This window comes from Crotalus tigris, unplaced genomic scaffold, assembly GCF_016545835.1.
Source record: "Crotalus tigris isolate CLP2741 ecotype Arizona unplaced genomic scaffold, ASM1654583v1 scf7180000020990.9691751010:1144802, whole genome shotgun sequence".
In the NCBI taxonomy this organism is placed as follows: Eukaryota; Metazoa; Chordata; class Lepidosauria; order Squamata; family Viperidae; genus Crotalus; species Crotalus tigris.
Window position 1 is genome coordinate 632,140 of NW_024098300.1, and position 22,114 is coordinate 654,253.

General features: G+C 49.3%; 2 protein-coding genes across 3 annotated transcripts in view; both read left to right on the forward strand.

Annotated features, from left to right (window-relative positions):
• Nucleotides 1–2,946: 2,946 nt before the first annotated feature.
• On the forward strand, nucleotides 2,947–15,060 carry KPTN (kaptin, actin binding protein). Its single transcript, XM_039369157.1, has 12 exons — nucleotides 2,947–3,364; nucleotides 4,490–4,572; nucleotides 6,627–6,711; nucleotides 8,086–8,140; nucleotides 10,304–10,379; nucleotides 10,670–10,743; nucleotides 11,294–11,403; nucleotides 11,539–11,652; nucleotides 11,968–12,049; nucleotides 12,137–12,272; nucleotides 13,285–13,494; nucleotides 14,570–15,060. The coding sequence occupies exons 1-12, from the start codon at nucleotides 3,025–3,027 to the stop codon at nucleotides 14,708–14,710; spliced, it is 1,506 nt and encodes a 501-aa protein (XP_039225091.1). The 5' UTR covers nucleotides 2,947–3,024; the 3' UTR covers nucleotides 14,711–15,060.
• Nucleotides 15,061–15,217: 157 nt separating this feature from the next.
• Nucleotides 15,218–22,114, forward strand: part of SLC8A2 (solute carrier family 8 member A2) — a 55,255-nt gene continuing 48,358 nt past the window's right edge. The window contains exon 1 of one of the 2 annotated variants that reach the window (XM_039369156.1): nucleotides 15,218–15,829. The gene's annotated coding sequence lies outside the window, so the exon portion shown is untranslated. Of the gene's footprint in view, nucleotides 15,830–20,326; nucleotides 20,567–22,114 lie in introns of those variants that run through there. The other variant, XM_039369155.1, reaches the window with a different exon arrangement.

Below are 22,114 nucleotides of genomic sequence, written 5' to 3' on the forward strand. Positions count from 1 at the left end.
TCTGCTTCCCTCTGGATTCCGGTTCCGATTCCCTTTCCCACCAGTTTTTCTAAGTTGTGATTCTGTTCCTGAACACTGGCTGTGATTCTTCCTGTCTAAAAATACACCTGCATGCTTGAATTTGGCTGTGTGTGTGTGTGTGTGTGTGTGTGTGTGTTCGTTCGTCTGTGTATAAATTTTTGGAACCGCAGTAGATTTGGATGAGCAGTTCTGCTTACAGGAGTTGAGAGTTAGAGGTACTCTGAAGTTGCATAACAAATAAGAACGTCCCCATATCAATTGTGCAAATTAAATCAAGATTACTTTAAATTACATAACTCTCTATGCAGGGCACTGAATTTTCTCTTTCTTAGTTGGAATCTTTTTTTTTTTTTCCCCCTGCTGGCACTGAAGTAACTTTTGCTAAACCTCAGTGCTTTTTGAGAAGCATATCTACCCAGCCGTAAAACCACCTGGAAAATGGTGATAATTGTCAGGCATGAAAAGACTTGCAGTCCAGAGATTGCCAATTTGAACATGGCTGAATTTGAGGTGTCCACGAGGCTTGCCGCAAGAAGTAGCTGGTTTTCTAGCAATTACATCACATTAATATTCTCCAGAGAAGGGCAACACCTGCCATCCCGGGGGGGGGAGGGGGGCAAATTGAAAGAAGGGGGCTGATATCCTCTGCCAAAGCAAAGGCCCACAACAATAGTTGTTATATGTTAAGCAATTAAATACTTACACCGTAAATCCTCAAAGATGCTATCTAAACGAGAGTATGTTTCTTTGTCTTGCATTCAATACTAACATAAGTTATCACTGGTTCAGAAGAACTGGACTACGCCCAGATTCCACAACTTGCTGGAATGGGTTTGACCTGACTCCAGAACTTGCTTTATTTATCTCTGAAGTCATAAACGTTTTGTGCCATCCCATATTGCTGCTGCTTTGTGGGCACACCTATTGTCCCAGAACTAATGGCCAGGGATGTGGAAGCAGTAAAACCAGCCAGACTAGAAGAGACAGTAGGACTTGTTCATGGAAGCACAACCTGGATTAGCTGCCTCCTGGAGTGATTTAGACCACTAAGAGTTTTGTAAACTATTCTTGCCATGTCAACAGTACAAACTAGAAATAAAGCATGAAGCTGGCGTTTGCGACTCAAACTGGATCTTGTTTTACCTTAAAAGCCAATACCCCAATTCCGTGTCATGTCCTTTGGTTAAAACAAAAACACTGCACAGCCACAGATGTGTGTGAAGCATTGTCCTGAAGAGGCTGAAGCACAAATGGTTGGGGGTGGGTGGGATTTAAATAAGTTAAAGAAATAGGAAAAAGTACAGAGGGTAATACAGATAATCCTTAAAACAGTTCATTAAGTGACTTATTAAGTTACAGTGGCACGGAGAAAGGGACTTGTGACTTTTTCACACATCTGTTGTGGCTCCTATGGTCACGTGATCAAAATTCAGACACTTGACAACTGGCTCATATTTATGATGGCTGCAGTGTCCCCGGGGTCATGTGACCCCCCTTTGTAAACTGAAAAGCAAAGTCAATGGAGGAAGCCAGCTTCACTTAACCGTGTTACAACAATTTCAGTGGTTCACTTAACAGCTATGGCAAGAAAGATCGTAAATAGGGCAAAACACTAAATGTTGTTTCACTTAACAGACACTTTGGGCTCAATTGTGGTCGTAAATTGAAGACTATCAATTGCTGAAGGAAAAGTCTTCATCATGGTTCAATCCAAGCCAGGAATAAACAACATGGCGACTGCTTTAGAAAGAAGGTTGTAATTTATTGGAGAAGAGAGCCAGATAGGAAGATGGCTCTGGAAGAAAAGAGGGAGCGCATGTAGGGAGTGGGTTTTTATACCTTCTTGGGCTTTTGTTTGGAGTTGTTTCCTGTTCCTGTTTGAGGCTTTGTATTTCCTGTGTCATGTATTCTGACCTGACTCTGGGTGTGCCCTTTGGCATCTGTGGATTAATCCTGTTATGTCCCTCTTGGAGTTTGGGTGGGATATGTAGATTTTAGGTGTCTTTGTCTTCTTAATCTTCTAGCTTCAACCTTCCTGAATGGTTTACATCTGCATTTCTACAGAGCTGGTTTCTGCTTGAGGGAGGGAGACTTGGGACTATTAAGAAAAACTGGGCATGCTTTTCTGCCTCTTTAAGATTCTTCGAGGAAATATATTTTTCTGCCCTTTTCATATTTCTTCTCTGTGGAGCTGACTTCCCGCACTCTTTGAGAGAAAACACCGTTAAAGTTATTACAGGAGAAGAAATCGGGAATATCAAGAGTAATTTTTATTAAAGAAGCATAACGGCCAACGTGGGTTTTAAAGAGAAGATAGATAACTAAGACAGGCATTAGTTAAATTACGATAGCAATGTTAATGGATTACAAAATCCTTTGTTGACACCTTTTGAAATGGCAAAAAAACTTTTTCAAGTACGTGGAGTCTAACAATTTCTCACGATGTTATTCTTTTTTTTTTTTTTTTTAAGAAAAAGTCCCGTCTCTCTAAAACAGGGGTAGTCAACCTTGGCTCTTTTATGACTCGTGGACTTCAACTCCCAGAATTCCTGAGCCAGCTAAGCTAAGCTGGCTCAGGAATTCGGGAATTGAAGTCCACGAGTCATAAAAGAGCCAAGGTTGACTACCCCTGCTCTAAAAAGTCACTTTGAGGGCGCCATAGGTCTCTTACAATGCCCACAGTCGAAGAAGGGAACTAGGCCATGTATGAAATGTGGAAAGAGGGAAGCCCACATTGTTGAAATCATTTCAATCGAGCTGGGCGTTCAAACGAAGCCAAACAGCTACTCAAAAGCTTCCAGCCTAGCTGTAGATGACGTCACCGCCTTGCCTTCCAGCTCGCCCCGCTGTCACCGAACGCGCATCTTCCACGACGCCCCGCCCTCCCGGAGACGTCACCCGCAGCGCGACTGCCGACGTTGAAAGTCCCTCCCCCCTCTTGCCGTCGCGTCCCGGGGAGAAGACATGGAGGACGGGGCTGTCCTCAGCGGTGCCTGAGTCGGGATGGAGCCTCCCCGCAGCTGCCCCTTCCTGGAGGACAGCTTCACCCGCTTCTCCTCCCAAAGCAACGTCTACGGGCTGGCGGCCTTGCCGGGGGCGGCCCGGGAGGGCGGGCGAGGGCCAGAGGGGCCCGCATGGGCGGGGGCGGAGGAAGCCGGGGGAGGAGAGCTCTTCTCCCAATGGAGCCCAGAGGTCGCGGCTGGGCTGGGGAGGGCACCCGGGGAAGGCCCGGGGGGGCTCCTGGCGGCCACCCTCAAAGGGAAGGTCACTTATTTCCGCTACCAAGACATGAGGCGGAATCTGCGGCCGGTGGCCAGGGAGGTGCAGTTCACCTACATCCCAGGTAAGGCCGGGGGGGTGTGTGGGCTGTCCGGGTCTGGGGTGGGGGGGGTTTAAGGGAGAGGCTGGGGGCTGGCCTTCCCTGCTGCATTAACAGAGGGAATAGAATCAAGATCACATGAATTCTTAATACCACTTTATAATAGTTGGGTAAGACCACACTTGGAAAGACTGCGTCCAGTTCTGGTGATCATATTATCAAAAAGATGTTGAGACTCTGGAAAGAGGGCAGAGAGAAGAGGAACAAAGACGATTAGTTCGTTTAGTGCAGTGGTTCTCAACCTTTTTAATGCTGCGACCCCCCAACCGGTCGTAAGTCGAGGACTACTCAACCGGTCGTAAGTCGAGGACTACTCAACTGGTGCAGCACCGTTTGCAGAATGGGACTTTTGGCGGGCTCAGCAGGGCAGAGACAGCCTGGACAATTCCTATGGGCTTTTGAAAGCCAATAGAATTAGACTCTATTCAAGAGAGTCTATTCTATTGGCTTTCAAAAGCCAATAGAATAGAAGGGAGTAGCACAGCTAAGAAAAGGGGGGAAAAAATGGTGGACTGCGTTGTTTGGCGACCCCCGTGAAATGGTCGTTCGACCCCAAATGGGCTCCCGACCCACAGGTTGAGAACCACTGGTTTAGTGACCATTTGAAGTCACAAGGGCACTGAAAAAAAGTGACTAGTGACCATTTTACCTGCTTAACCACGGTTGCAGCCTTCCCAGGATCAAAATTCAGACACTTGTCAACGGGATTCGTATTTATGATGGTTGCTGCGTCCCGGGGTCATGGGATTAGCTTTTTGTGACCTTCTGACATGCAACGTCAATGGGGGCTGCCAGATTCACTTAACAACCATGTTATTAACAACTGCAGGGATGCACTTAGCAACAGAGACCAGAAAGATCGTAAAATGGGGCCAGACTCACTTAAGAAATTTCTCACTTAGCAACAGAAAGTTTGGGCTTGGATTGTGGTCCTATGGTTGAGGATTCCGTCTATGAAGGAGATTCCAAGTTAGAAATGATTTCCAATTCTGATGTAATTTACATTACTGCCTGCAAGAGGAGATGAGTTTCTTTCTGTGATCTTCGGTAGGATTGCATAACATAAGTAGCTCTTTTGTTTTTCCCCAGTTGATGCTGAGATTGTTTCTATTGATACTTTCCACAAACCACCTCCCAAAAGAGGCCTTGTCGTGGGAATAACCTTCATTAAGGTAGGCAGGTCATTTCATTCATTATTTTTCTTGCAATTTTGCTTCAGTAGGTGCCTACCTTTGTTATGCTCGTTTAAGGTGTGCAGTGTTTTTGCAGAAATGTTGCAAAAATCAAATACTTTCTTTCCTGTTGTTGGAACTTAATTTTTGCTTTGGATTTGGTCACAAAACTGCTACTGAGCAGCTATTCTCATTAGGTACCTTATAGATCCACGTAAAGGTGCGCTTCAGCAAAAAGCTTTCTACGGAACCATATTTTCTTTGAATTTAGATTTAATTCTGTTGGTTTCAGGGTATAGCTATATAATCTTATTGACAGCGGCAGGAAAGTCATTTGATCCCTTCGGAGATGTTTTTCAGCTTTTCAGTCTGCCTACAGCCTTGGGAATTCCAGGGGTCTCCTACCCAATTATTATTTAGCTCTGCTTACACAGAACAGAGAGAGAAAGAGATCCCTTTTTTCTGCTTATCCTGTTTTTTTTTTGTTCAGTTCAACTTTATTTTCCTCTCTCCAAGAATTGTAAATACAGCTAGTCCTTGACTTACGACACAATTGATCCCCAGATTTCCATTGCTAAGCAAGACAGTTGCTAAGTGAGTGTTGCCGCATTTTACGACCTTCCTTGCCCCCGTTGTTAAGTGAATCCTTGCAGTTGTTAAGCTAGTAACACAGCTGTTAAGTGAATGTGGCTTTCCCATTGACTTTGCTTGTCTGAAGGTGACCCTGCGGCACTGCAACCGTCACAAAAACATGCCAGTTGCCAAGTGTCCAAATTTTGATTGCGTGACCACGGTGTCGTGGAACAACCCAATGGAAAAAGATAAGAGACAGCAACACAAAACAATATATGTTACTTTAAGATTCAGGGGTTTATTTTGCTAATAATTTGGAACATAGCAAGCATAATAACACAACATTTACATTAATAACCCATTGCAGTGAGGACCATATGGCATTGCAGATTCTAAAAGGACAGCTATTGGTCAATGGCCCCAAGCTGGTCTTGGGCTAACATTTTTATATCTTTCTCCCAACGACCACCCACATATAATCATTATTTTGCAAAATCAGTTCCTTGTTCTTTCATGCTGACCAGCAGTTTCTGCATACATCCATGTACAACTAAAACCTTCATCCATCTGTTACTTTCAGTTCCTCTTCCCACGGTTACAGTGCCCGTGTTCCAAATATACATGTAAAACTATCCACTTTGCAATTTCATAACGCACCAGCTCAGCAGATGACAAATTTTTCGTTCATATTATGAAACAGTTTGAGTTAAAGCTTTGTTTTAAATCATTGCTGTGGGACTTATCTTACTTAATGAGTAAGGGGCTATATTTTCATTTCCCACAACGGGGATACTACAACAGTTGTAAGTGTGAAAAATGGTGATAAGTCACTTTTTTCAGTGCCGTAACTTTGAACAGTCGCTAAACAAATGGCTGTAAATCAAGGACCACCTGTACTGTATACTTTTTAAACCTATGCCTAATGACCCAGACTATTCTGCATCTGAGCAATTCAGTGCTTTATTCTTAGCATCACAGAAACTAACCATTTAAAACAGCAGAGGGCACCTGTGCAAACTGGAACGATGGAAGTCCCCCAGTGCTTGATCTGACTGCCGTGAATAAAGCTGAATCTGTCAGCATCGACGCAAGTTTAGTTTGTTCTTTCCGTTTTTTTGCAAGTGTAGGTGGATTGCTAATGAAGCACAATTCCTGGAAGCTGTGCAATGGCCAGAGCTGACTTTGGATTCTTTCAGTTCATGGGTTTGTCTGGATTTTTCATTTGCATAAATCGAAGGGGACCATACATACGGACAAGGCTGCTTTAAGCAGATTAAGATCTAGAGGACACTCTGTTGAGATCTATGCTTTTCTATGTTTCATCGGGGCTGGATTCTTCTTTTGGGAGAGTATCCCCTGTCCCTCATATTCCCAGTTGACTATTACTGGTTATTTCCGCCTCTTCTTGCTATTGCTTAGCAACTGAGTGGGATGGGATGATTGGCAGAAATTGTTTTAATGGCCTTATTTTTCCTTTTCAGGATTCTGGAGACAAAGCCAGCCCCTTCCTTAATATTTATTGCGACTACGAGCCCGGCTCTGAATATAATCTGGATTCTATTGCACGTGAGTTTTCTCTGCCCAACTTTGTTCTCCGATGCCATCTTTTGTCTTGTTTCTGCTTCCCTGGCTTCTTCGAGATTTTCTGAAGAGCCTTTTGAGAGCTGGATATAAGAAAAATAGCGAGAACATTCATGCAGTTGCTCCTGGGACAAATGTCTTCTTGTTATAAAAAAATATGACTTTTTTAAAGAATTGATTCCCTATGGCTACTGTTTTCCCGAGTGGAAAGAGACACTTAGATAGCTGCACCAACCAATAGAAGCCACGATGACTACAAGAACCAGCATGGAGCACTTTTTACCTTGCAATCAAGGTCAAGACTCCTGTAAGGACCCACCCCACTTTGCATCTTAAGAAGACAGAACTCTTGGAATAGTTCTTCCAACAGGCATCCTTTATTAAGAGAAAATGCTTGCAGGCATTCTAGACAGGACTTGGGGTCCAAGCTCTCCCATTCAAGGTTTTAAGGGGTTCCCCAGTAGCCCCACCTAATCACCCCCTACTTCCAGTGACAGTCTCAGGCATTACACTCCCACCCACTTTTCCTTACTGCCGGCTGGAGGGAGACTTCAGAGAGGAGTACATGAAAGGTAATAGCCCCATTGTTATGGTTAGTCCTTTTGGTGATATCCCCATCCAGTCCCTACTGAAGGAAGTGAGGGCCATAAAGCCCCTTTGCTCACCCCCTTCCCTTCATCGTATGACAGAATCCAGAGAAGGCAGAAATGGGGTTTTCTATAGTTGATAACTAGAGATGAAATATAATTGGATTCTGACAACTCTTTTTGCAGACAATTGGCTGGGTATATTTTTAAAAGAATATCTCAGAAATTGTACCTAGCTAGGATAATACTCAGTCCTTGACAGTGCAGTTTGAGGATGTTATCTCTCTCGGACACTTTCATAATCCCCAAACGTGATAAACCCCAATTGGGACATGAATTTCCATTGCTAAGCAAGGCAGTTGTTTAAGTGAGCCGGACCTGGTTTTATGATCTTTTTAAACCACGGTTAAGCCAATCCCTGCCGTTGGTAAATGAATCAGATGGTCATAGAATGAATCTGGCTTCCCTCGTTGACGTTGCTTGCTGGGAGCTGCTTGGGAAGGTCCCCTGTGGCAATCAAGTGACCCTGGGACGCTTCAACCCTTGGAAAATACAGGCTGCTTGTCAAGCACCTGAATTTTGATCACAAAATGTAAGGAATGCTGAGACAGTCGTAGGTGCGAAGAGTGGTTGTAAATCGCTTTTTCAGTGCTGTTGTGACTACGTATAGTTGTAAGTCAAGGACCGCCTGTCTTGCCCTCAGCTTGAGAATCATGCCTGTTTCTCATTGGTTCTTATGCACGTTAATTTTGTGCCTTTTCGTCCTTCACAGAAAGCTGCCTGAACCTGGAATTGCAGTTTACACCTTTCCAGCTGTACCACGCAGAGTACGTACCTCAACCAAGCGAGCAAACCTTTGGCCTTCGCCATTAGCCACCTTCCCCTGCGGGAAGTTAATGCGGCCGTATCTGTGCAGAAATTCCACACATCGGGGTTTTACTTGTCTTTTTAGGAACGGTGAAGAAGGAAGGGCAGAGAAGGCAGGACAGGGCAGGAGGGAGGGAGGAAATGGGAATGGAAAGAAGAAGAAGGCAGGACAACGAAGGAAGAAAACAGGAGAAGGAAGGAGAATGCAGGACAAGGGAGGGAGGGAGGACATAAGAATGGAAGGAAGAAGGAAGGAGAATTCAGGATGAGGGAGGGAGGGAGGAAGGAAATGGGAATGGAAGGAAGAAGAAGGCAGAACAAGGAAGGAAGGGCAGAGAAGGCAGGACAAGGCAGGAGGGAGGGAGGAAATGGGAATGGAAAGAAGAAGAAGGCAGGACAACGAAGGAAGAAAACAGGAGAAGGAAGGAGAATGCAGGACAAGGGAGGGAGGGAGGACATAAGAATGGAAGGAAGAAGGAAGGAGAATTCAGGATGAGGGAGGAAGGAAGGAAGGAAGGAAAGAAAGAAAGAAAGAAAGAAAGAAAGAAAGAAAGAAAGAAAGAAAGAAAGAAAGAAAGAAAGAAAATTGGTTGTTCCCCAGCAAATGATGTTCATGAACCTGGAGATGACTTAATGCTGTCATGACTAATAATTCAGGGAAAACATAAACGCTTTCTATATTTGTCTGCTTCCCTTTCTGAGCTAGCGGCTGTCAGCTGCCGTCAGGATGCTCCAGATCTCCACCCAGCTGACGAGTACACCTCCAAGAGTTTTCTAAATTAAAATAGTCGGAGGTGCACTGCCTCTCCAAAGTTGTTACTATGATTAAACTCTTCGATGAGCCAGTCCTTCATCCCTCATCGTGAGTCACTCACTACTTTAGCCACGTCTCCTCCGAGACGCTGCCGCACTCGAGAAGAGACAACGATCCGATCGGAAACCCGGGAGAACGACTTCTTTCCCTTCCTTTCTTTGCTCCGCGCTCATTGGAGCAGAGCCGGGGAGAGAGCAGGGCTCCTAAACCTACAGCCAGCCTCAAATAGATGTCCCGCACTCGGCCTAGTTGTAGGTGCTCAGCTTTGAAATCTAACCGCGTCCTTGGTTGTGGAACATTGCCTTAAATCAGTGTTTCTTAACCTTGACAATTTTAAGGCATGTGGACTTCAACTCCCAGAATTCCACAGCCAGCAATGCTGGCTGTGGAATTCTGGGAGTTGAAGTCCACATGCCTTAAACTTGTCAAGGTTGAGAAACACTGCCTTAAATGGATCTTCTGATTTGGTATAGGTAGCCCTCGACTTAACCACGGTCCAATTTGAAGTCACAATGGCTCTGGAAAAAATGGACTTGTGACATTTTTCACCCCTAGGACCGTTGCAGCATCGCCTGTGGTCACGTGATCCAAATTCAGATGCTTGGCTCATATTTTTGACAGTCGCAGTGTCCCCCGGGGTCAGGTCCTCCCCTTTTGCGACCTTGCAACAAGCAAATTTACTTAACAACTGGGTGACTAGCCCAGGAGTAGGCCACCTTGGCTCTTTTATGACTCGTGGACTTCAACTCCCAGAATTCCTGAGCCAGCCACGCTGAGGGGAAAGAGAGAGGTTTCCATGCTGAGCCATGCTTGCTCAGGAATTCCGGGAGTTGAAGTCCATGAGTCATAAAGCGGCCTAGGCCTAGGCCAGGGGTGGGCAACCTTGGCTCTTTTATGATTGGTGGACTTCAAGCCAGTATGGGGGAATTATGGCCCCCTCATGACTCATGGACTTCAACTCCCAGAATTCCTGAGCCAGCATGGCTCAGCTTGGAAACCTCCCTTTCCCCTCAGCGTGGCTGGCTCAGGAATTCTGGGAGTTGGTCCACGAGTCACAAAAGAGCCAAGGTTGCCTACCCCTGGGCTAGCTTAACAATTGCAGTGATTCACTTAACCACTCGGGCAAGAGAAAGGTCTCCTAAAAACGGGGCCAAACTCCCGTAACAAATGTCTCACTGAAGAACAGAAACGTTGGGCTCGGTTGCGGTCGTACGTTGAGGACCGCCTGTGTTTGAACGTGATGAATTCTCATTTGTGGCGGTGGGATTTCAAAATGGACATCTTTGACCTGCTCCTTTTGTTGGTGTAGAGTCCAGGTTGCCGACGGGGCGGAGACCGTCTTCCTTCTGAGCGGAAACGATCCCGCGATTCATCTTTACAAAGAGGTGAGGCCTCCGGATGGACGTTGCTTCTCGGGGCTTTCTAGCCGCTCGCCTCTATGGTGCCTCTGGAGTTTTCCTTTGGATCCTTTTTTTCCCCCAAAGAAATCCCAGCCTTCTACTGCCTTAACAAACGTCTCACTGAGCAACAGAAAAGGTGGGCTCAATTGTGGCCATAGGCTGAGGATTGCCTGTTCCTTCCTTCCTTCCTTCCTTCCTTCCTTCCTTCCTTCCTTTCTTCCTTCCTTCCTTCCTTCCTTCCTTCCTTCCTTTTTTTATTTTTATTTTTATTTCAGAATGAAGAGCTCCATCAATTTGAGGAGCAGCCAGTCGAGAATCTCTTTCCAGAGCTTAAGGAACTGCCAAGCAAGTAGGCAACCCTGTTTGTTGTTAAGGTGTGAGGTTGGGGCAGAATGGGGATTTAGAAAGAGGCCACAGGTCGGGACTTAATAATAATAATGGACTTCAACTTCCAGAATTCCAGCATGGCTCAGCATGGAAACCTCTCCCTTTCCCCTCAGGACGGCTGGCTCAGGAATTCTGGGAGTTGAAGTCCACGAGTCATAAAAGAGCCAAGGTTGCCTACCTCTGGCCTAGGCCTAGGCCTCTTTATGACTCATGGACTTCAACTCCCAGAATTCCTGAGCCAGCATGGCTCATCATGGAAACCTCTCCCTTTCCCCTCAGCACGGCTGGCTCAGGAATTCTGGGAGTTAAAGTCCACGAGTCATAAAAGAGCCAAGGTTGCCTACCCCTAGATTAGTGTGTCCCATTTTCCTCCCTCCTCATTCCCAATTTCCTCCTTCCCTTCCTCCTCCTCTTTTTTCTCCATCCCTTTTTCTTTCTCTTTCCATTCCTCCCTGCCTCCCTCCCTGCCCCCCCCCCCAAACCTTTCTCTCACGATCCTTCCTGCTTTGCAGCGTGCTCTGGCTTGACGTCTACAACATTCCCAATTCGGGGCAGCGGATTACCGCTTTTGGCTGCCAGAGCGGCTACATCCGGGTCGCTCAGGTTGAACCAGCCAAGCGGGGTAAGACCCCCTTCTCCCCCCCCCTTCCTCCGGGGCTGACCTCCGGGTCTTCCTCAAGGCTCAGACGGCAGCGTAGTAAATCAGGGACGGTTGGATCGATTGACTGGTGACCCAGTCTCTTCTTCCGGATTGAAGCGGTACTGCAGAGCTGGAGCATCCAACAAGATGGCCCCATCTCCAAGGTCCTGGTTTTTGCTCTGCCAAGCGTCAGCCAACCAGAGGACCCCTCTGGGGTTGTGTCTTCGAAAGGTGAGATCGGAAGGGAACGAGGAATGGGGGCTGAGAAGGAGGGTCTCCCCCTTGGTGGCCCATAGGAATCATGTAAACCAGGGGGTCTTCGAAGTTGGCACGCTGGCTGAGGAATTCTGGGAGTTGAAGTCCACAAGTCGTAAAAGGGCCAGGTTTGAAGACCCCTGATGTAAACCCTTATTCCAGTCTTTCTCCACCATGGCAACTTGAAGGGGGGTGGACTTCAACTCGCTGGCTGGGGAATTCTGGGAGTTGAAGTTGCTCAGGCTGACGCGTTAACTCAACCCAACTTCTCTGCTTTGTGATCCTTTGCAGATCCCCCAGGTAGCGCCAATCCCCACCCTCCAAGCTACAGCGTCCTCGTAACCAGCACTCTTGAACTCTCGGTGGTCTCCCGGTGAGTAAAGAAAGCAGAGTGGGAAATCTCTCTCAACCACCGGCCCCCTCTGCTTACTTAAGAGCTCATTTTCCTGGTCCCTTCTAGGAACGTGCTGCACAGTGGTCTGGAGGACCAGTTGGTCCTGCCCCTGAGCAACCAGTACGACAGCGTGCTCTGTGCCCTGGTGACAGATGTTGACTTTGATAGCGAACCTGAGATCCTTCTGGGCACCTACGGGCAGGTAAGAGGTTGGTCATGCCTGTCCTCGCGGACAAGGTGTGGCTGTTGGGGTTTATTTCCCAGTTAAATTACAGTGAAAAGCATTTTCATAGATAACTGGAGGGTTTTTTGGGGGGAAAAAACATCAATGGATTGAAGTTTGTTATAGCTAGCAATTCAGCCTTTCAAATATAGGCAGTCCTCAACTTACAACTGTTTGTTTAGCGACCGTTCAAAGTTAACAACATCACGAAGAAAAGTGAGTGATGAACCTTTTTCACACTTGACCCTCGCAACATCCCCTCGGTCATGTGATCACAAGACCCCGGGAGAGGGCGACCATCACAAGGGCCTGAGGTCAGATGCTTGGCAACTGACTCGTATTTATGACGGCTGCGGTGTCCCAGGGCCAGGTGATCCCCTTTTGCGACCTTCTGATAAGCAGAGTTGATGCGGAGGCCACTTAACAACCCTGTTGCTAACTTAACAAGGGCGGTGATTCGCTTAACGGTGGCAAGAAAGGTTAAAACGGGGCAAAACTCACAACAGCTGTCTCGCTTAGCAACGGAAATTTTGGATTTAATGGTGGCCGTAAGTCAAGGAGGACCTGTATTGTGGCCTATAGCTTTCAAAGACATAGAAGCTTGCGCACGGCTGAGAAACTGTGATTTAAAAGGAAATCCAGTCTACTGGCTGCCATGATTCCTTAATGAGAAGATCAGATGCCAGCAGCTTTTCGCTTCCACAACCATGAGGGATAGAAACTTGGTTTTTAAGAGTGCTGAGGTTCTAGAGATCTATGTCGATTTTATTTTTCCTTTCCTGCTTAGCAGCATTATGCAAACCCCTTGGTCTTCTAGGCGCGCTTATGCTACAAAGGTCTCTGTCTTGAGGGGATCAGATGCCAACGGCTGAAAATGTGTCTTTTTTCGCTTCCACCACCATGAGGGATAGAAGCTTGGTTTTTAAGAGAGTCTAGAGATCTCCGCTGGTTTTATTTTCCGTTTCATTACGCAACTTCCTCGGTCTTCTAGGAGCTTTTATGCTACAAATATCGGGCTGAAAACGCGGGGTTGGCGAGCACAGCGAGACACCGCTGTTTCCAACCGCCTTCTGGAGATTTCCATCTGCTCTGGCAGCGCAGCTTCCCCAGCCCTTTGTTATCCATGGACTACGTAGACCTGACCTGCGATGGCCTCTGTGAACTGGCCGTGGTGTGTCTGAAGGGGTTGCACGTGCTCCAGGTTTGTGTGCTAGGAGAAAGTTGGGGGGGAGTAAGAGAAGCACCTTCCGCAAAGCCCACCCAAGGGGCAGAACCAACGTTTACCAGAACATTCATTTTTCAAGTTACAAATAGCAGTCCTGCAAATCGTCTAGTCCAGAGTTCCCTGGCCTTCCTGGGGAAAGAAAGGGAGAGGTGGGCGCCTTTATGCGTGCATGTGCACACCACAAACGGAGCCGTGAGCGCACGGTGACGCTAGCGTTTATGCGATGCAGCAACACTAGCATTTATGCGAGTGGGGCTCGTGGCGATGCTAGCGTTTACGCGATACGAGTGCCCACACAACCCTTGCGGCAACGCTAGCATGTCAAACACAAGGCCCGGGGGTCGGATGCGGCCCGCGAAGTGGTTTCATGTGGCCCGCGAAGCCATCCTGGAAAAAGTGAGGGAACGGCCCCCGCTGCCTTAGCCCTGGCCAGCTGGGAGCCAATGTACAATTTTGTGGTGGCCCTCTCTGCTGAAACACATTCAGTCTTAGCTCCACAAGGCCGTCCGGAAACAGCGAGGAACCAGCCCCTGCCGTGTCGTCCCCGCCCCCTGGGTGCATGCTGGGGAGGGGTCACCCTTTGTGAGGAATGAAGAAATGCACCATTCCTTGGCGCTTGCCCCGGTCCCACCCCCTTCGGCCAGAGACCCTCAGATCTGTCCCACTCCTGCCCAGGCCCCCACAGGCTCCCTTGACGCAAACAATGTAGAGCTGGCCATGCCCACCCAGTAGGCCACACACACTCCATCCACGCCCACCCAGTAGGCCACACCCACCCTGGCCACACCCACTCAACCCCCTGAGGGCAATCGCAATGCTGGTGTGGCCCTCAATGAAATTGAGTTTGACACCCCTGATTTATGTGATGTGAGCGCCGTGCGACGCTCACGGCGATGCTAGCGAGGGCGGGATGAGTGCACACACGCGCCCTGGCCAGCCACTCATGCGGCCCGGTGGCCAATAGGCCACGGCCCACAGGAGGTGGGAGACCCCTGTCCTAGTCCGTTTTCGCTTTTCCTTTCCTTTAACTGCTTCTTCCCCCTCCATACAGCATAGCCTGACGGACGTCCTCCAGTGCCTTTTAGAGCGCCTCCGATTGGAAGCGACAAGCCGGGCGTCCCATCTGAATGTGTCCGTGCAGGACCCAGATTCCAGGGTTGAGGATATGGATGGCCAAGGACCCGGAGCGTGAGGTGCTGGCTGGGCCCTCTCACGTGCTCTTCTCATCTGCAAGAAAGGAGGAAATGGAATCGGGAGCGGAATCTCATCTCAAGGATTCTCCCGGCCTTCTGCAGAGTTCCAGAAGCAGCGTGGAAATTTAAATAAGCGGGTGGGAAAGGCAGGGAGAGCACCAGTCCCTTCCCATGTTACTTGACTGGCATAAACTGCAGCCAATCGGAAAGGTGACGTGCCTCAACACAGGAAGTGCTCCGTGGCCAGCGAAGTTTAGTAACTTTTTTTTTCTGTGCCTCCAAAGGGGGGGGTGGCTACCCCGAATGACTGCGCCCATCATAAATATAAAATAAAAAAATTATAGGATGAGTGGGGTCTGCTCTCTGTCAGGACAGATATCTGGAACGGCAAGACGGATACGGTTCCTAAGTTACTAGATCTCAGCGTCCTTTCTGTTTACCTGGCAGTTCCCCACAGCTTCTGAGGACCAGGGCCCCTTAATCTTGCAACAGAACGGAAGGAAAGTATTAAAGGGTGATAATAAGAGGCAAGGAAGCACATCACTCCAGGCCTTTGGCTGCCCAGAGTCCCCTTATTGCCGTCGTCCGAAGTCTGAGACATTTGGCCCCACAGAATTGCTTCTTCCTTACCCCCTTCCTTACTCCTGGCCTTCCCCCCCCCCTCATTTGTCCCCTTCTAAACCGATAACTCTGGGAAAGGAAGGAATCCAGCAGAAAGCCATTGGACGCCATATCGGCTCACAAGATGTATGCGTTCTACCCTGGCGGTGACTTGAACTCAGTTCTTGCTTGGCAGCTACTTGGAAGCGTCGGATGTTTTGAATCGAGCTAGAACTAAGGAGCAATTTCCTGAAAGAGAGAGCAATTCATCAGTGGAACAGCCTGCCTCCAGAAGCGGTGGGTGCTCCCACGCTGCAGGTTTTTAAGGAGAGACGGGACAGGCATTTGTCTGAAATGTTACATGCTCTCCTGCTTGAGCAGGGGGTTGGACTAGAAGACCTCCAAGGTCCCTTCCAACTCTGCTCTTCTGTTGTCCCGGCTTTTTGTCCAGGCAGAGTTTTTAATAAAGGAAGGAGCCTCTTCTTTCAGCCCTGGAGCCAGGAGCAGCAACAGTTGAGGTATTTCTATCTTTGACCCTTTTGAAGGAAGAGGCAGCCCCGTGGGCTTGCGAGTCAACGACCTCCTTCAAGTCTGTCAATTCAGCACTCTGCCTTGTACGTTTAGATCAGGGTAGGCCACCTTGGCTCATTTATGACTGGTGGACTTCAACTCCCAGAATTCCTGAGCCAGCATGAGGGAAACTTTGGCCCCTTCATCACTCGTGGACTTCAGCTCCCAGAATTCCTGAGCCAGTATGGATCAGCTTGGAAACCTCTCCCTTTCCCCTCAGCATAGGCTGGCTCAGGAATTCTGGGAGTTGAAGTCCACGCATCTCCGAGTGGCCAAGGTTGAGAAATACAGGCCTAGACCAGGGGGAGGCAACCTTGGTTCTTTTATGACTCATGGACTTCAACTCCCAGAATTCCTCAGCCAGCATGAGGGAAACTTTGGCCCCTTCATGACTCGTGGACTTCAACTCCCAGAGTTCCTCAGCCAGCATGAGGGAAACTTTGCCCCCCTTATGACTGGTGGACTTCAACTCCCAGAATTCCTCAGCCAGCCTGGCTCAGCATGGAAACCTCTCCCTTTCCCCTCAGCACGGCTGGCTCAGGAATTCTGGGAGTTGAAGTCCACCAGTCATAAAAGAGCCGAGGTTGCCTACCCCTGGTTTAGATGGTGTTTGATGCTAATGGGGGAGGCTGTGGGGTGCCATTGCTCTTCTCCACACCAACATCTCCAGATTCTGGCTTTCGTCCTCCTCCTCCTCCACAAACCCCACCCTATTCTAACGCTGATGTTGTTGTTACCTAGCTGGGTCATGAAACATCTGCAAGAAAACAACCAAGCCCAGAGAACAGCAAGGATAGCACAATCCTCTTCCTCCTCCTCCTCTTCCCCCTCCTCCCCTTCCCCCCCCCCCTCCGCATGGTGATAAAGCTGTCTCTCTTCCAGAATTTGCTGGCAAATTAGAACAGATGGCTTGGAAGAAAGAGGATGGATGAAGTGTGCAGCATGGTAATTAGGAAGGGGTTTGTGGTTTCTTAAGCCTGCTGGGAAGGGGGGGGGGAGAGACGCTGGAGCCAGGAAGCCACATGGCGTCTCCCTGGCCCACACAAGGTGCGGTTGTCTTCACCTGTAGGAAGTGTGTGCCGTTCAGACGCCTGGGCCTAAGGCGAGGGAAATCACTTGACGACTGCGAAGGAGGTGGAGTCAAGAGTTCCTTGCATCGCATAAGTCACAACAGAGTGGCTCATGGGGATGGAGGTGTATATGTATGTGTGCGTGTGGGCGTGCGAGTGCCTCAGACTGTTGACATCCAGGAATCAAATTTGACGAGGGCCGGAGCCAGGTTCTGCTGATCTGCATCCCGAGCGGCTTCTTCAAGCCAGGGTCAGGGGTTCCCCCTTGCAGAAAAGGCCTCCCCCCCTCAAGATGGGTAGGGAGGCTAGAGAACTGGTCCTTCTTAGGAGCCCGTGAAAGAGACCAGGCGTGTGGATCTTGGTAAAGAGATTAAGGGATCTGTGAGGATAGATTGCCGGTGCTGAACAGCTGTTCTTGCAGGGAAAAAAATGGAGGAGGGGATCACGGGCGGCTCTTGAAAACAGCTGGAAAAGCCGAGAATGGAGATTGCAGATCAAGGGGACTAGCTAGGTAAATAATGGAGAAGGCATTTTGAGTTGCTTCGGGAGGGATCGGCCTGCCTCAAGAGGCGATGGATTCTCCCTTGGTTTAAGACATTTAATCAGAAGCAGGGAAAGACGTTCAGAGACAGTCCTCGCTTAACAGCCATTTGAAGTTGCGGCGAATCAATCTTCCCCCCCCCCGTAAGATACTCAACAACCCTATTTTGAAATTCTAACAGCTGCACACATGTATGCGCACCCCTGCAGCCACACCGCATTTTGGGCGCCTGGCAGCCAGCTTGCATGGACTGCAGAGTCCTGCACTTTCTGGGTATAATGGATCACTGTGGCTAACTCCACCTTCGCTTAACCTCTGCCAGAGTCACAAAATTGGCCGTGGTCAGGTGACCCACTTAACGACCAGCACGGCATATAAAAATCCCAGGCTTAAAATTACAGTCACAAGTCGAGGGTGTCCTATAATTGAGGATTGTGTGCTTCCCTTCTAAGGGAAAGCAGTTTCCTACTCTTGATGGACTTCCGAGAGATTCGTGTTTTCTTGTTTATCCAGTCCTTTGCTCAAGAAAAAGTTCTCCGTTTTACAGTCTCCCAAATACCTGGGGCCAATTTGGAGAATTTCCAGCCGTTATGCAGCATAGCTAGGAACCCTGGAATTTCAGACCTATCTGGAAGGAACGTATCCACCCACAATCCCCATTTTAAAGATGTTTGGGGTGTTGGTGGCGAGATCCCTTTTTTTATGTATATAATATTTTATTATTTTTCCAATTTTACATTTGAGTATTTAAAAAGCAACATGGTGACTGGGTTAATCAATAATTCCATAACAAACTCTTTAGTGCAAATCTCAGGTTACAACAACAGATATTCCTTCTCTTTTTCTCTTCACATTTACTATCTCTTATTCAGGCTAGTACATTGGTTCTCAACCTGGGGGTCGGGACCCCATTTGGGGTCGAACGACCATTTCACAGGGGTTGCCAAACAACGCAGTCTGCCATTTTTCCCCCCTTTTCCTTAGCTGTGCTACTCCCTTTTATTCTATTGGCTTTTGAAAGCCAATCGAATAGACTCTCTTGAATAGAGTCTAATTCTATTGGCTTTCAAAAGCCAATCGGAATTGTCCAGGCTGTCTCTGCCCTGCTGAGCCCGCCAAAAGTCCCATTCTGCAAACGGTGCTGCACCAGTTGAGTAGTCCTCGACTTACGACCGGTTGAGTCGTCCTCGACTTACGACCGGTTGGGGGTCGCGGCATGAAAAAGGTTGAGAACCACTGGGCTAGTACATTTCTAATTATATCAACTCAAGATCCCTTTTTCTCAACTCACCTCAGGCTGGGTTGCTGGTGTGGGGGTAATAGGAGGAGAAAGGAGTATAGGTAGCCCTTACAACAGTTCATTTAGTGACCGCAGTTGCAACGGCACAGAAAAAAAGTGACTTACGACTCACACTTACAACCGTTGCGGCATTTCCCTCATGGTCACGTGATCAAAAGCCAGACGCTTGGCAACTGAACTCCTGTTTACGACAGTTGCAGCGTCCCGGGATCACGTGATTTCCACCCTCCCCCCCACCTCATTTGGCCAGCTTCTGACCAGCAAAGTCAATGGGGAAGAAGCCAGATCCGCTTAGCCGTGTTACTAACTGCGCAGCTGCGGTTAATTCCCCTAATCCAGTGGTTCTCAACCTTTTTAATGCTGCGACCCCCCAACCGTTCGTAAGTCGAGGACTACTCAACCGGTCGTAAGTCGAGGACTACTCAACTGGTGCAGCACCATTTGCAGAATGGGACTTTTGGCGGGCTCAGCAGGGCAGAGACAGCCTGGACAATTCCTATTGGCTTTTGAAAGCCAATAGAATTAGACTCTATTCAAGAGAGTCTATTCGATTGGCTTTCAAAAGCCAATAGAATAAAAGGGAGTAGCACAGCTAAGGAAAAGGGGGAAAAAAATGGCGGACTGCGTTGTTTGGCGACCCCCGTGAAATGGTCGTTCGACCCCAACTGGGGTCCCGACCCACAGATGGAGAACCACTGCCTTAATCGCAAGGAGAAAGATTGTAAAAACAGGGCGAAGCTCCCTCAACAAAGGTCTCGTTTTACGACCGATGTGGGGCTCCGTCACGGCCGTAAAGTCGGGGACGGAGGCTCGTACGAGGAACGTCCGCTGCCTTGAGTTACCTCTAAAAGTAACAAAAGGCAGGATTTTTTTTTTTAAAAAAAATCTAATAAATAATTTATTCCCGGGGGGGAGGGGGGGAAGCGAGCTAGCATTGGATCTGGGATCGAGTCCTGCATCCAGTTTTGGGTCAAAATGCAACCTTTTTGGCCTGAGTTGTGTTTTTTTTTTTTTCCCCTTTCCCCTGAATGAGCTGGGGAAGAATTGAGCATGAAATATAAAATGGGCCAATTTGAGGGCAGGAAATAAAATGCAACCCCGCCCGGGCCCACCGTCCGAGTCGGGGAGCTGTCCACCGTGGCCCGGTGCTGAAACGGCTCTCCCGCCTGTGGGCGAGATGGCGCGTCTCGGAGGGGCAAGTGGGGAGAAGTGGGGAATTAACCCTTTAGGTCGCGCCTCTCCTTCCATGGCATTCCGGACCCTGCAGCTTTTGGGTAGCCGTTATCCGAGGACCCCCCCCCCAATACTTATAGATTCAGCCTCCCGCTACTGGAGATGATGGGGCTTGTAGTTCCCCCCACCTTTTGCTGGGCGCCTTCTTGGTCCCGCTTCAATTTGTTCAATGCCCGGCGTTGGGGGGGGGGGCGCTGGCTCCCTCCCCTTCCCCGCCGCCCATCCCTCCTCTTCCTCCTCCTCTTCCTCCTCCAGCCAGCCCCTCCCTCCCTCCAGCCCTCGCCGCCTCCCCCAGAGGCGGACTCTCTCGGCTGCGAGCGAGGCACGCGGGCGGGCGGCAGGCGGGCTGGCTGGCTGGCTGGGGCCGCTTCTCTGCCAGCGGCCGCTCTCCCGGGGCTCCTGTCCTGGGGTCCCCCCTCCCGCCTTGCCGGCCGCCCCGCCTTAGCCACCCACCCGGGAGTCCGCATGGCTAGCAAGTGACCGGCTCGGCTCAGCCATCACGGAGGAGGAGGAGGAGGAGGAGGAGGAAGGGGCTTGGAAGGTAGGTGGTGGTCGCAGCTGTTTGGGTGGGTGGGGGATCGATCCCACTTCCCGGAGCTGACCGTTGGGGCGCCCTCCCCGCCCGTGCTCCGGCTCCTTGGCACCCCTCCACCCCAACCCCGCCGCTTGATGCCAGCTCCATATTCCCCAGCCCTGTTGGGGGTCCCGCTCCGACCCCAGCCGGGGCTCCCCCCGTCTCCTGCTGGGGGATCCCCGCCCTGGCTAACAGCGGCGGCGGGGGGGGGGGCGGTAGAGCGGATGGCTTTGACGCCATCGAGGAATTGTTAGCCCGTTAGGACGGAAAGGCAGCTAGATTTTATAAAGAGGAGGGTAGGAAACGAGGGGTTCCCCCTCCCCCTGGAAAAGGACCAACTAAAAAGCGCGAGCAGCCCCAACCTCCCTCTTCTCCTTATTTTTCACCCTCTTCTCTTGTCTCCCTGGGTGTCTCCCATCCGTTGGGCTAGGACAGTTGCTATAGACACAACTTCCGAGGTGCCCACAACCTCGTTTCCTACCTCTCCCTCGGTACGGGGGTGGGGTGTGTGTGTGGGGGGGGGGATGCGTGTTCAGCCCTACCAAAGCCGTCCATCTCATCAGTCTCCAAGTGTTTCATGATTCATCGTGTACATCAATGGAATGGGCAGGGCGGGCAAATGAATGAGCCAGGGAAGGGGGGGGGGAGAGTGATCTCTGGCCAGCAAGCATACGTTTAGGGGAAAGAACTGCATCTGGGAATTGGCAGAGGGTTCAAATCCTTCCCCCCCAAAGTTGCAAACGTGGGTCTCTAGAAGAGCTTGGGGGACGCAGGAGGTGCTTCTGAGATTTTTGGAATGGCCACCTGTGTCTTTTTTTGTCTCAAGTATCTTCCATCCAAATTCCTGGCGTTTTAAACAACCAGTGGATGGGATCTGTGTGTGTGTGTGTGTGTGTGTGTTTTAAATCTCAATTGCCCATCTTGGCATCAGGAAGCCCAGATTCCAGGCTTGGCAGGGTATGCCTGCCGTTGGATTCCAAAGCGCAGAATAATAATAATAATAAAAAAACTTGGAACGAGCCGAGCTTCAACGCTGGGCACACAAAGTCCCCAGGAAATACTCCATATTAAGGAAGCCTGTTGCTGGGGCGGAGGGGGGGACGGGGGGGGCGTCCCACAGCCTCGATGGTTGGGGTGCTTGAGCAAGCCATGGCTGCTGTGAGCCTCTTCTTGAAAGAGAAGTGTGAATGCAATAATTCCTTCCATCCCTCACGCCTCTCTCGACTGCACCAAGGAAGGAAGGAGGGAGGGAAGGAAGGAAGGAAGGAAGGAAGGAAGGAAGGAAGGTAGGTAGGTAGGTTTTGGAAAAAGATGGATGTTTTCTGGTTTTAAAGGGGCTTCACATGCTTAAATTGCCCATCTGTGGAGGGTTTAATGCTCTTACCTGTCCACAGGAGGGTCTCTGTAGGTGTGTATTTGTGTGTCTGAGTGTTTGGGATGGATTATTTTCTCCCCTTTATCAAATCTAGATCCTACGTCTTCTGCCGAGTGTTCTCCAGATGTATGGAATACAGG